This window comes from Nilaparvata lugens, chromosome 6 (genome assembly GCF_014356525.2).
Source record: "Nilaparvata lugens isolate BPH chromosome 6, ASM1435652v1, whole genome shotgun sequence".
Taxonomy (NCBI): Eukaryota; Metazoa; Arthropoda; class Insecta; order Hemiptera; family Delphacidae; genus Nilaparvata; species Nilaparvata lugens.
In genome coordinates, this window is record NC_052509.1 from 40,813,040 (window position 1) to 40,828,926 (window position 15,887).

Sequence of the window (15,887 nt, forward strand, 5' to 3'; positions counted from 1 at the left end):
AAAATGGAGAGACTTTGCAACGTTTTTCTCCTATCTTTCTTCACTGCCATTATAACGTGGACCTCACTATAGCTTTGACCTGATTAATGTTTGAAATTCAACCGGCTTTTGTGCAACAGGGCCTTTCGTGAAAATCGTTAGAGCCGGTAATAGACCTACCATAACAAATCCGTTCTGAGCATTAATTATAATATTGTGCTCTTGAAGATATTCATGTATGCCTATATGCCTTATGGTCTCAAAGACTTTTGAAAAACATGGCACCAATGAGATAGAACGATATAGCTACCTGGATTATCTTTAGGTGCCTTCTTATAAACAGGTACAATTATAAAAACTTTTAGCACTTCAGGAAAATTCCATCTTCAGGCATCTATTTATACAATATGTAAATGGATTTTAAATATTTTGAATAATTTTCTTTAATAGATTACATGAAGAGCCGTAAATATCAACACTGGATAAAGCTTTGAAGCTAAGTAGTGATGCAGCGTCGTAATTGTTCAAAAGCGAGGTAATTAAAGGGATCAAATCAATGACTGCTTCATTTGAGACATTATCACAGATATCAACCAAAGTGGCGTGGAGATCAATAGCAATATCTATAACTGCATTGTTAATGAGGCCCTCCTTCAAACCATCAATATCTGCTTCCATGCCTTGAATCACATTGTTTCGACTCGCTCTGGTACGCATTACTCTATTCAAAGGCATTTTTAAGATGAAGTCTCAGTATGATGTGATTGGGAGTATGAGATTTATAAGAGGGAAGAGAAGGAAGCGTCAATAGAGCAATAATCAAGACGAAAGCAGAGAAGGAAGACCCTGATTAAGGATTTATTGAGTAAGCTATCTTAATTCGAAACACCCGCTTCACGTGAAACCATCGATAAAATGTCAATTTGAGCTATTTAAACTTGTTGTTACGACAACCGAAGGAATCCACAAGTTGCCAAAAGTCAAGTAATAAAATTTTCGAGATAAGGCAAGTCGAGGTTATCTGAGTGAGTCAAGTTTGAGATTATCTCCAAAGCTGTCCTGAAAACGGATCGGTACTAAGAACGTAAGAACTGTCAGTAGTGTTTGTTCTGTTAATAGAGGAACAGCTGTCTTGAACAAGTAGAACCAAAGCAATTCGAACAAGTGAACAATCGAATGCCTCCACTATCCGATCAAATGTGTAGCCTCATACGATTAATGTGTGCAATTACTTACAGCTTCGTAACTTCCAGGTATGTACAGCTGCAGAAAGATGTGGTGTAACCGATTAGACTAGTATGATTTCAAAATTATAACAAATTAATCTGAATTTTGACAAATTTAGTAGAGCAATATTTCCAACCAAAACTTTATCTTGGCAGTCCTGCCAACTCCAAATCACCAGTCGAGTGGACTAGGCTTAGCACCCTTCCTCCTAACACAGACTTGTCATGGGTTCAAATCCCGCAGGTAGGGATGAACGTTTGATTATCTCACCTACGCACTTATTCCATTATCCCACACACAAGCAAACCGCACAGGTGGACAAATTATCCGCAATAGAAAAATCAATGATTGGGATAAGTTCGATTTAATCATTAGAATCAATGAGTTTGAAGCAGAAAACCTTTTTAATAATCAGTCATTTTATTTTTTGACAACATGTGTTAAACTAAAGTAACATAATAATCTAGAGTAGCACAGAACCATGCAATGGTTATATTTTATACCTCCATACAATAGAATATGTACTCCCCATAACCTTCAAATATTACACAAGTGATTAATATAATCTGAAGTATATAGATATTACATGTGCAACATGATTCGATATAAATATATATTACCGATTAGTATACAAAGCCTAAATTACGAGATAACAATAATTTAATTTAATATCAATTGGAATTTTATTTTTTATAACAATAGGTTATGAACAAATAAAAGCGCACAATATTGCTTACATGAAATATGCAAACTCAATGCTTTATATAACCAGATTGAACGATGACAACGCACTTTCCTATGTCCTCATGCCACACCTCAAAAGCGGCAGGCAAGTATAACATAAATAAATGAAGAATTCTATTTGAAATATATATTATTATTTTGAAAATAAATTTAGAGATGAACACGAAGAGTTATAAGAATTAGCAGGATGTAATTAGAGAACTTCAACGAGCTAACATGGCGAAAAATAAATGCAGTTATAAAAAAATAATTCTATATTTGGGAACTATATCATTCTGGATTGATTTCTAAATTCAATATTGTTGACTCAGAGGGATTCTTAAGCAATAAATGTGAGGAAACCAATTGCTATTAAGGGTTTTGTTGCAATTCATCAACAGATTTAAAAATATATAAATAGGTTTATGATTAGATTCGAATAGGTAGCACATTTACGAAGACACAATATTAGTGCTAGGTGATTAGAAATGAGGTGTGAGCAACAGTAGAATATACTTTGCAACTAAAAGCGACAACTTTATACTTGAATTTTACTTTTTGTATGATTTTTGTGAATAAGAAAAATAATATTGTAACTTATCAAAATAAATCCCAGTTATCTAACAATATTCAACTACAAGAGAACAATAATATTGTAGAATAAAATAATATTAATACATTATTTGATGCATTTTTGTAAATGGATCTGCGTAAAAGTCTAATTATATTGATGTGAGACTTTAATAATAATACATTTTCTTCAAATTAAACGGTCAGAAATGGAGCATATTTTTAAAAACATCCATCTTTACCAGATTGCTTTGGAAACTCTTCGATTATCACAGACAAAATTCATTCAGAATGATTGATTGATTTCGTAAAAAATCGTTCAATGTTGTATTTACAATTTTCAATTCGATAATTATTTTGTTTTCGCATGTTATTAAAAGATTATTCTTTCTCAAAACTCCAAGAGTTCTTAGAATACTTAATAATAGACCTATATAACTTATATCTAAGCAAAATAATCATCTCCTTTCAGAGTTGAATTGACTATACTTTACCTTAAAAATTTAAACATTACAAATTAGAAAAAGAAAATAATATTCAATTGCTACGATAACACCACTAATCTTAATAAATTTTTACTTTCCTATATAAAAATCTCCAAAAACGGAGATGCCAATCATTTACATCAATTGAACCATAATATGACATTTTTATTAGAGTTCCAAATAAAAGAACGTAAAATATTTCGCTTAAATTTATCAAACATGTTTAACATGTACTTTATAGATTAGTATACAACTATAATGTATATTATCCTCTAATATGTTCTGAACATCCAGTGAAGACTTTCACTTTTCAGGTTACTCAAAACCGGAAAATAACAATCCACATGTAATGGATACATACCGTACACTTCAATTAAATACACCGTACGATTCTGAGTATTTAGATTGGCTTAAGTTCATAATTTAACAGTAAATATATTTAAATATCAAAGAATGAAAAATATATAGGCTAATCAGTATTATTAGAATATTGTGACCTCTTATCTACTTCTAATATGATGCGATTAATGATATAATCGTATGAAAGCTTTCAATCCAAGGAAACAATTGCGAGGTTCAAGTTTATAAGTGATGTATCGTCTTTCTTTTGATGTTAAACTGAATATAGGACATTATAATATTTTGACCGCATGTGATGATAATGGTAGGCCCAGGTAAATTGAAGGTCTTCACTGTATGTTTTTATACATATATCACACACTTTACCTCTCTCTTTTCTGTTATTGGGTGATATTATAAAAGTTAATCGTTGCAACAAATTCTAACATTGAACTTTCAAATATGCACAATAATAAAACAGTTTATAATAATTTCCGGTGATATAAAACAAGTATATATTAATTCCTTTAATTAGCTATGTAAAAAAAATCACAAATATATAAAATATCTATTTTTATCAGACTCTTATTATCATCTACTACAATATATTATTCATTTCCACAAGGTTACTAATTCAGTGAATAATGGAAGGAAGCTATTACAAAAATGTTATTTCAACTATTACAATCCAAAATTTGGTTTAAAAAGTTTTCATATGCCGCTACTGGTTGAGTAATTCATGATAAGAAGGCTTACTGTTCCAATCAACATTTTCTCATTCATTTATTCTCTTGGCGAAATTAAGTCTATCGATTGTCATCGATTCGAAGAAAAATCGATGGAGCAAGATTGAGTCTATTGCACAAGTTAAGGATTGGAGCTATAGGGAAATAGAATGACTAAATAATGAAAGTATGCTTTCACAAGAATATTTTTCAATTAGTTCGTCGATAAAGGGGTTTATGTTTTTTAACTGTTATAGACACTGATAATCACATAAAATTGTTGATTGAAGACTGTGATTATTTCAGGGCAAACCTTAAGGTTAATCATAGAAAAATGTAATATGAATAGATTATTGAGTATTCAAAGGTAAAAAATTTTCCAACAGGATATTCATAAAATTTAATCCTTGAGTTTAGAAGTGAGCTTTTTATCAACGGCTTGAAAAGTTAGTCATGAAAAGAAGTGAATTATGAGCTTTTCTATTTCAACTTTTTTACAATATGAGATCTTATTTTAAATCAGCATCTATTATATTTTTTTTAAAAACGAACAATTCATTATTGAATACTATCTCTCCAAAACATTCCAACTATTAGTTTTTTCTTCAGTAACTTCATCAATCACAAAATTTATAATATACAAATGAATATTTCTATATAAATGAGATTTTTACTAGTAAATATTATTCTCATAACGGAATAAAAATAAATTAATAATATATGATACTGATACATAGAATCAATATGTGACAATATAAGCCGTAACTCAATATTATAGTCTTCATGTGAATAGGCATGACAATTTGGCATTTCTAGAAAATATAATAAATTATGTGCAACAGATTTTAAACTCATACATGCACAGATTTTGATAACACAAAGTTAATAATTGGTTTCAAGTATTCATTAATGAGCGAGGCACAATTTATATGACTCCCAATAAAACTGGGAGTAGACCTTTCATTGATCACACGGAATCGGTCAAGTACAAAAATACAAATACCAATTTCTCAATCGCCATTAATTACAAAAATTATTCACATCGATTTCGAGGATGCAGTACACAGACTCTAAAAGTAAATATAAAATACAAATCTACTGATATCAAGTTAAATTACTTGCCAATTTACGATTAACTTTTCTCAGTTACAAATATAATACATTAGTAATGCTAGCTTGCTTATAAAAATACATTTTCCATCAGCACTTGACGTATTATTCACAGAAAGATTGATAAAATTTTCACGACCCAAATTTATACTTTGGCTAAACTTTAATATCCTAATACAACGATGATTTACACAATAAGTTCAATACATGAACATGTAAAGATTTCCTACGTCAATATGAAATACAAGTAACATACATAATTAATATATGTATGATACACTGTTGTTGTGAAAACTAGCTTCTAGTATGGTTATCAATTAACTGCTTATCTAATGAGGAATAACTATTTGAGAAGCTTGGAAGAAGATAAGCACATATTTATTTATTATCAGGTTACGAAAATTTCGAATGAGAATTTAGATAATCAATAGAACTATTGAAAATTTCGAAGTTGAACATTTAAAATGTACTTCTGAGTGTATTATGCGTGCTTGATAATGAATATTGAATTGATAATAAATCAAATAAATTATTATTGAAAAACGTTTAAATGCGGATTGATTCAATAACAATAATTGAACGGCATTTTAATGAATTTGTGTAACATTTCTCAATTAAAAATTTATTTGACAGTTTATGAGGATGAGATGATGAGTTTAAAAGCAGTAATTGATTCTAAACTTGAGAATGGTACGGCTGGATTTAATATGATTATTGTATAATATGAAAAAGGAACTTCAATTCAAATTTTGTCTATGAATAAATGAATAAATAAATGAATTCTGCCTAAATAGTCAGAATGAGTCAAATAGAGGATAAAGTTACTTTTAAAATGTCCTATCAATTTATTTGCATGATAAATAAAATTGGCTCATACATTGTAATCAATTCATACAATACGCCAAATGAAACAACAAGAGGGGATTGAGGAGAGCTAAAATGACATTCTATATTCAGGTTTCATATTAGGCGGTAATAGGTATTATAGATTCAATTGCGAGTAGTATGTGGATATTTATAAACAATTCTCAACACAAAGCTGAACAAAACTACCGAAACAGAGCAAAACAATTTTTTCAACAATACAAAATTGAATACAAATTTTACGAGAAGAAACGCTAGTTCAACAATTACTTGACAATAGATATTATTCGTTGAAGATATACAAAACTTATAAACTATCTACAGTTTAATTTCACAATTTGGAATTTTATAGTTGTCAAATTGAATTATTAAGAAATATTTAGTTCTCAGATATCAGTTCTCCAAAAATAAACTGTTTGACTGTAAAATTGATAGTAATAGGAAAATAACAATCAATTTATTTTCAATGAAAAATAATAACAATAATTATATTAACATCAAATTTTAGTGAGTTGTGGAATACATTTTGAAAATGTAAAACACACTAATTTTACAACTTTTCTGTTTTTTTTTTACAATTTTTATAGAATTGTAATTATAAGATTGTCAAAAATAATCTCAACATAAAATAACATTAGTTTTAACTTGGGAAAAAATACAGATCAAATCCCAACTGAACAAGAAGCAAAAAAATATCAACGAGTTGACTTGGAAATGGAATGTGGTTACTCCTTTCACGAACAGTGTTCTTTTGAACAATAAAACCATAAAAATTGGTTCTTCGCAAAGGCATTACTTGATGCAAGTTAATCAATAATTTCATTTCCCAACTCATTTGAATTAACAACAAAACTAACAAAAGCAACAAACATAGGCGTTAAATAGCCAACAAATAAAAAAATGGCAATACAATATTATGTTAAAAAATTAACATGTGAATTATTAGTTATAGTTTTACATGAGAACAATCCCTCATGTACATAATTTCATTTGCACAACAAAGATACATCAATAGTATGGTAAAAAACATACAAATCTATAATCTTGTTATATGCCAAAGAACAGAGGCATAGAGCAAAAACTTTGACGATAAAAGTTATTATGATTATCTAAAACCATTACACAAAAAAATATTTATTTACTATTTGGTAGGAAGTTTCTGGAAACCAGAAATTCTTGTTGATGTTTCTGAAACATTAGAGTACTAATATTCTATAATTGGAGAAATGTCTTTACTCATCTACTTTTTTATGGAATCCTCTTCACTCGACCAGCGCTTCTCTTGCTCCTCCAGTTCGAATTCCCATCGAAGTTCGAGTTCTCGCATGTCATTTGCTATGCCAACCTCATACGAGTCTTCCTGTACGACCAACAAATAATATTGATTTAATAACGGAAACACGAGCATAACGAATATCTTAGACATAACATTCACAAAAATGCACAAGCTAAGAATTTCCAGCAAAAAGTCGTGATTTGTTAATGAATAATCAAGTACATAAAAATTGATTTATTAAAAGTAATTTGAATCGCTTGAGTATCCATGATAATATAAATTAATAGTTTAATGAGTTCATTGACAATGAAATGAGCACATAGTTTATTATGTGATTCACAAGAAGTGAGTAAAACTTGCATCTGTATTATTTTCTTAGATACATTTTTATGAGTATGTGCTGCACATAGAATATAAAAATGTCTTTGGAAGAAGAATGACTAAAGTTATATTCAAATTTGACAAGTTTTCCTTTTTAAATGAATATTCGTTAAATAATAATAATAATAATAATAGACGACTGGCTGGCAACTAAAAATGTTGCGTCGTAGGGTGTAGTAGGGTGTTCAGAGTATATTGAGAACAACTGAAGCATCAACTGCGACAATAGGGGGGTAGGGGTTAACAACCCTTATTCCCGACATCATGCTGTTACAAGTAACAAAAGTAGAAGAGCCTCTGACCATCTGTTGCAGTCGGATAGCAGTCAGGGATCAGGTGGAGAGGCCAGGATAGGATCCCAACCCGGATTAAATCAGGAGCGCCAACAACGTTTTGAGTGGACGGATGACCTTCGCAATGACCTGCTTATCTGCCCCTGGAGGGTAGTTCTCCTAAACGAAGAGGATACATGGCACATTTGCAAAGACGCTGGTTGCAGAAGCACCCAGACCTGCAATTCTCTGCTCAAAAACTGAGACTATTTATTTGTGTCCTACTTACGGAAAAGTGGTTATACAGCAGTAAAAAAAAATAATACCAGCTGTTGGATATGAGGAGTTAATACCACCAGAAGATCAAGTGGTAGAACTGCTCAGATCCAGAATCATTGAGCCCCATTTGAATACAGATTGAGTGCTAGGAGGAAAAACATCAACCTCAGACTCATTCTGAAGCCACAAGAACTGGCTGAGCTGAATCAAGGCCTCATGGAGAGACTCCCAGACAATGTGGACATCCTCACTCTGAATGAAGCTGTCTACAAGATAGTTTTATCCAAAACTGGGCTGAAGCCTAAATATAATGGCTTCACTGTCAAGGAAAAAAGAAGGATAGAACAGCTTTAGAGGAAAATTTTAATAGCCAGACAGCAGGCATCTAGAGTTCAGAGTGTTTACACAAAAAATAAGAAGGTTTACCGGAAAAATAAGGCAGCAGCATCACACTCTGAATGTGAGGATTCTTCTCACAATAAAGCAGCATTGTGTAGATAGGATACGGGCATTGAAAATGGCTCAGCAGTCACTGAATAAAAGGGTAAAATGGGTTGAGGATAATGCTACTTTCAACCTCAATCCTTGCAGACTGCTACGAGAACAAAAGCCTGTTGAAGGAAACAATGCTATGTCTTCTGTAGAGGAAATTGAATCATTCTGGGGGTCAATCTATGAGGTTGAGCCTCCGCTCAAGAAGGATACTCCAGCCTTGGGAACCTTTGCATAAATGTGCAGGTTGTTGCAGAATGAGGGGGAGATTGTGCACCAGTCACTGAGGAGGAGGTGAGAAAAGTGACAAGATGTTTAAGAAACTTTTCCTCACCTGACCCTGATGGTATCAATGGATACTGGTGGAAGCATCTATCTTGTACCCACCATCACTTGGCCAGAATTTTCACAAATTATTTGTGTGATCATCACCCAATCCCAAGTTGGCTGGTGGAAGGTAGAACAATATTCTCTTGCCCAAGAATGGCGATTTGTCCAACCCAGGCAATTATAGGCCAATCGCCTGTCTGAATGTCTGCTACAAGATCCTTACAAGGATCATTAGTGATCTAATATTGCAGCACATTCAACCAGTGTGGCAGCAGTTTTATGAGCAAAGGGGCAGCAAAAAGGACATGGCGGGCTGTAAAGAAAACCTTATTGCTGATCGATGCATTACGCGAGATGCAGTGCAATACAAAAGCAACCTTCCCATGGCCTGGATTGATTACAGGAAGGCATTTGATAGCACTTCACACCAACTTATTGTGCACATTTTGCAATGCCTTTTTGTATCACCAGACATCCTCTTTTATATGGATGACTTGAAGATATATACAGCCAGCGAATCCTATCTCAAGTTGGCTGTGGGTGTGGTACAGCGATATTCTATGGATATTTGCCTGACATTTGGGTTGAACAAGTGTGCAGTGATCCACCTTCTGAAAGGAAGATTACAGGGCCTGTCTGAGGGAATTTGGCTCGTTGATGGCAGCATTATAAGAGCACTGAATGCTGGAGAGACCTATCAGTATCTGGGATTTGATCAAAATCAAGCCCAGGATTCTGCTAATATGAAGAAGGCTCTCTGCAGTGAGTACAAGAGAAGACTCAGAAGACTTTGGTCATCTGAGTTATCAGGAAAGAACAAAGTTGTCGCCACGTGTATGCTCGCTGTGCCAGTCCATTGCAACCTACTCATGTGGCTGTGCCGGTCAAGTGCAACAGAAACGAGCTCCAGGACCTGAACAGGGGAACCGGAAAAGGATGCACATGGAGAGGAGTCTGCATCCCCGCTCTTCTGTTGACAGAATATATCTGCCAAGGCATGAGGGAGGCAGAGGTTTACTTGGTTTGGAGAATCTGCACAACAGGGTGGCCATACAGTTTGCCTGCAGCATAAAAAGATGCTCTGACCCCCTGATGCAACTGGTCCACGATCATGAAGTTGCAGGGGTGGGGGCCTTCCTATATGAAGGACTATATAATAATTCCAGTACATATATTAATATATATATATAATATATATATAATATATTATATTAATTCCTATATTAATTCCAGTGTGTATCCGCACAGCATGCGGCAGATACCCTTGGTCTTGATTTTAACACTGAGAGGGAGGAAGGGTTTCAGCCTAATCAACTAAGGGCTAGAGTAAAGACTGCTGAGTCTAGACTTCTTTTGCAGCAGCATAAGGACAAGTCCTTGCATGGTGTCTTCTATAGGCACATTGAGGAGCAGGGCTTGTCCAAAACGCTGACTTTTGCTTTTATGAAGTCAGCAGCCTTAAACTCTGAGAATGAGGGTTTCATACTGGCATGCCAAGATGGTGTCATCAACACCTTGTCACACCGTAGCAGAGTAATGCACATGGATGTCCCAGATATCAGTTGCAGGGTGTGTCATCTTATCTTCATGCTCTGTTCATGCAGCTGTGGGCTACATCCATAGACATAATGCTGCTCTGCGAGTGCTCTATTACCATCTTAGACACTCATATGGTATTGACAAAACACCAGTGCTGCCTTATGTCCCCGGGGGAGATTGAGTCTGTTGTGGGGAATGAAAGGTGCCGAGTGTATTGGAATTACTCATTCTCCACCACCAGGCTTTTAAGAGCCACAAAGCCTGATGTTGTCCTCCTTGCCATAGTGGCAAAGACAATGAATGTAATCGAGTTCTCAGCACCTGCTGAAGGCAACATTGTCAGCAAGGAGGAGGAAAAACAGGCAAAATATCAAGACCTATTAATAGAGCTGCGCAGGCTTAACCCAGGCTACTCCATAAGAATGGTGGTGTTGATTATAGGAGTTTTAGGTGGCATGAGACCCTCGTTTTTGGTCAACCTTAAAACCATTCCAGCCTGTGAGAGAGCTGCTACTGCACTCGCAGGTCAAATGCAGAAGGCTGTCATCCTTGGTTCATTAGGTCTACTCAGGGCAAACAATTTAATGGTAACGGACCCAGTATGATTGTTTACCACATGGACAAGTGGAGCAGTCACTCTGGTAAAATCGCTTGTCACTCTCCTTTGGGGGTCGGAACCCAGGGGAAGTGTGGTCAAGCAAAACTTCAAACAGGATAATAATAATAATAATAATAATAATAGAAAATTGAAACAGAAATAATATTGTTGAAACATATTTTGTCTAGTTTTGAATCTGTTAAGGAGGATTTTGTCTGTTTACAATGTAGGCTATTTGATTTTCACAATATCCAAGTATATAATTATTATGTGAGTAAATGTTAAACTTGCAGATGAATATTATTCGATATAATGCTGAACTGAGCTGTTAATTCAGACTGAAATATTATTTAATAACTGACAAATCTAAATTTATATTTTTCAAGAAATGCTTATTATTCATAGCCATCCCATGATTGAAAAGACTGACTTTCAAGATAAGGTATTTTTTGATGAACAATCAAGTCCTGCTGAGTTACTTACATCATCACTTCTGTAATCAGAACTGTTCCAAGAATGCTTATTCCAACTCAGGTCAGCTAACCCCAGAGTAGTTGCAGCTAAGCGATTCTGCAAATTGAACAACATTTTATCCAACTTGAAAATTTCAATATTGAAGTTTCAGTTTTCAAGTTGCATAAACTTTTCTAAGATTAGTAAGTAACTTGAAGTAACTCACTGAAAAACCTATTTGACAAGAGTGATGTATAATAAAGCTCACATACTTTTCTTACAAGCCTAGTTCTACTTTCGTCTCAAATAGTATTGATTATAATATATATTATTTTGAAATGAAAAAAATCTAAATAAAATATTTTAAATCTAACTTAGTGTGGCTACCACGGGTCTGAAGGCTTCAAAATGTTTGTATATTTTTTTAAAAGTATTTTTATTATCGTGCAAAAACAAATAGCCCACATTAAATCCGTGAGAAAAACGAAAAAAATCTGATGCCGGCGCCACACTCTTGCCGAGTGCGTACAAATGACGACGAGCGCGAGAGCGAGTGGATGGCTACTATGCCAGCGCTAGATTTCACTCGCCTTCGCTCCGATTTTTGTCGAGACGAGACGAGCGAAGGCGAGGGGCGAGCCGAGCATCCACAAATAAATCCCCTCAACACTCTTGTCAACCATTGCGTGCTTGCGACAAGCGATTTGGAAAGAATGTGGCCGAGCCATTATGTTCAAAGATTATACAAGATAGGAAAAGTGAATTTGGAATTACAATTTTGAATTATGCAGCATAATTTTTGAATTGAGATTACGTACCAGGATTTATATAAAATTATTTATAACTTATTAAAAAAACGACATTTTTCGAATATAGCATTGGAAATGTGCACCCGTGTTAGTCCTATATTACTTAGTTTTATATTAATTCCCCTATCCTTTAATAACATTGTAATAGATCACTTACAAGTCTTAATTCTTTTTCATTTTCTCGGATCCCTTGTTCAACTAATTGTAGTTCGTGTGACATGTGTAGTTTTTCCATGTCAGTTACAGCTTTGCTTTGAGCTACGATCTGAAAATAAATAAAATAAAATTAGATAACTTCAAAACTTTTGTATTAATTTATTCATCAAGAAATCAAGACTACTGTCGAATAAAAAGAGAAGCAACAAAACTATCTAAATAACCTACTATTAAAACTATTAGTTGAACGTATCATCAGGTTGCATGGAGACTTTTGATTTCAGATAAATTTAATTTAGGTAGATGATAGATAGACATAATTTTACCGATTTTGTGATAATACTCATCAATATAAGTTTACGGCAATCAACTGATCGTGAAGTCTGAAATGATGACTTACTTGCGTATGTGAGTAATAATTACTTGTATTTGAGAGTAGCTGAGTATTGGACAAAATTGACAAAATATATTTCCAGATAAGCTTTGTTAACTGTTACATACCTTCAAATCATTAATCTTCTTCTCAAGAACCCTTATCTGCTTGAGATGTAAGTCCTTGGGTGAATCGTTCCTCTGTGAATATATTTGTGGATTATCTATCATACCGTGGCCCACGGTAATGTAGCTATCCCCCAGAGTTCTTGGTGGAGGCGCGATAAGGCGAGTTGGAAATCCTGTAGTAATATGAAATGAACATTGAATAACATTATGCAAGAAATTATTCCATTCAAAAAAAAAATTCAATAGATTAGAGTCGATAGATGACATACTCAAGTTATGGTGTCTTATCAAATGAACTAGGATTTATTTATGGAATTACTATAATGGATTTGTGAAACGTGAAAACATGATTCAATTTTTAACAATGATTTGTGAACAAATAGTTTTGGACAGAACCTGTTGTTTCTCTAATTCACTATAATAGTTTGTAATTATTGAATAATGAAACTTTTAATCAATCGATGAAACTGGATTTACTCCGTAAAACGCCCCTTTTTTTCTTCAAATTAGTAGTAGGCCTATCCCGAGTATCGTAGCAAGTACTCTAGTAATTTAGTAGTCCTAAGAAGAGATCCCAAAAGATAATTTAGTAGTCCTAAAAAGAGATCCCAAAAGATAATTGCATCTATTCTTTGTTTATTCAATTAACATAATTTAGAGTATTTCAGAATACAAATTAAACCTGTCTATATGAGAGAGCACATATACTTTGGTTTATTGAAAACCTAATATAAATTGAGGCAATACACACAATCGCTGTCATTAGTCTTCTGACAAAGAAAATGCTATGAAAATAAAATGAGCATTTATCAAGTTCATTATCCTTATATAAATGAAAAGACTATTGCAAAACTAATCACCAATGACAGTGACTGTGAACTTAATACTGGTTAACCATCAGAACTGCTCCGGTTTGAGTGCTGGATGTATTGAATAAAAATAATAAGCGTATGATGTGCAGACAAAAATGGTTAATAATTCAATGTACATTTCTAATGAACTAACTGAATAAGGCGGCGGTATATTAAAAAAAGCAAGAGGCACTTGGCGCTGCAGGTTTATACTAGTTATTATAATTATTTATTTATTCAAAATGAATTTATATTATTACAAAAAGCACAAATCGGAGAGAAAAACTAGGGATACCTTGTACTATTTCTCTCCCAAAGTTAGATAACATTGAACAAGTCCAAAATAGGGCTACTATTCATTTTTACAATAAGTGTACCATTAAAATTATAGAGAAAGAAAAAATAAGGTAACCTTGTGCTATTCCTCTCCCGATTTAGATAAGGTTACACATAGTCCGATATATATGGGTTGTCTTGTAGTAGACCTTCACTTCAAACAATTTTCACATTTGATGATTTCATATTTAATAGATTTAGTCCATTTTCACTCAAAAACTGAATAAACTAAGAATTTTAAATTTTGAGTAATTTCACAAAATTCAATTCAATTGTTTGAAAAATAAATGAGAATAATTTTAAACAATAAATTATTTATAGATTCTATGTTTATTTATTTATTTTACTATAATACATAATTACATAATACACAAAATAATGTGTTTACATCGGAAATTGGACAATGAAGGAACCTAACCTACTTTTTGTACTGTCATCACTTAAATGTGGAAGAAAAAATTAATAACACAAGGATTGCCTTAATATTTTACATAACAATATTTTCTCATCAGTGTTGTTAAATAAAAAAATAAAAAATGAATAAAAACATAGTAAATGAGACGATGTTTTCTTGTGGTTGTTGCTTGGAACTGACCTTGAGGTGAGCTGACTGTGAGGAGATGACTGTGTGAGGGGTGCGGGGGCGGAGGGAGGGGCGGCCGACGCAGGGGAGGCAAGGGGGGCGTCAGCTGATCAGGGCCAAAGGGCTGCAGTGCCGAGCTGGTGGCACGTGATATCGGGCCGTACTTACTCGCCTCCGAACAGTCGAAAGGCACAAACTCGTCGTCTGTCAGCACCGAATCAGTCCTGCCAACATACACAGCACAATGTTCATTTATTTTTATTTATTCAATGATCACAGAACACAAGTTATTAAAATGATTGGGGAAGGATTAACAGGCACAGCCCAAAACTTTTATACAACTGTTCCACCATACTCTGTTGCCCATTCATTATACAACTGTTCCACCATACTATGTTGTCCATTCATTATACAACTGTTCCACCATACTATGTTGTCCATTCATTATACAAATGTTCCACCATACTATGTTGTCCATTCATTATACAACTGTTCCACCATACTATGTTGTCCATTCATTATACAACTGTTCCACCATACTATGTTGTCCATTCATTATACAACTGTTCCACCATACTATGTTGTCCATTCATTATACAACTGTTCCACCATACTATGTTGTCCATTCATTATACAACTGTTCCACCATACTATGTTGTCCATTCATTATACAACTGTTCCACCATACTATGTTCTCCATTCATTATACAACTGTTCCACCATACTATGTTGTCCATTCATTATATGGTTTTTTGTAATTTAAAGTCAAAATATGGCTTTTTAACCAAGTATGAATTGAATTTAGTCCCGTGTTGGCTGATTTAAAAACGTCATCCCAATTTCTATCATGGAACAGCAAAGCTGTGTCGTCAGCAAATGAAATAATGTTACAGTTTGGGATATTTAGGTTGAGCAGGTTGTTAACATAGATGAGAAATAAAAGAGGAGATAATACAGTTCCTTGAGGTAAACCAGAATTTCCAAATTTTTGTATAATTGTTTTACCATT

At 33.6% G+C, this 15,887-nt stretch overlaps 1 protein-coding gene across 5 annotated transcripts in view; it reads right to left on the reverse strand.

Annotated features, from left to right (window-relative positions):
- Window positions 1-1,587: 1,587 nt before the first annotated feature.
- The window catches only part of LOC111050457 (roquin-1), a 90,685-nt gene continuing 76,385 nt past the window's right edge, over window positions 1,588-15,887 (reverse strand). For 4 of the 5 annotated variants that reach the window (XM_022336785.2, XM_022336786.2, XM_022336784.2 and 1 more), the window contains exons 13-17: window positions 14,891-15,102; window positions 13,109-13,281; window positions 12,609-12,716; window positions 11,673-11,759; window positions 1,588-7,382 (exon numbers count right to left, since the gene is read on the reverse strand). In XM_022336785.2, coding sequence (XP_022192477.1) covers window positions 7,263-7,382; window positions 11,673-11,759; window positions 12,609-12,716; window positions 13,109-13,281; window positions 14,891-15,102 — 700 coding nt within the window. In that variant the 3' untranslated portion in view covers window positions 1,588-7,262. The remainder of the gene's footprint in view (window positions 7,383-11,672; window positions 11,760-12,608; window positions 12,717-13,108; window positions 13,282-14,890; window positions 15,103-15,887) is intronic. The other variant, XM_022336787.2, reaches the window with a different exon arrangement.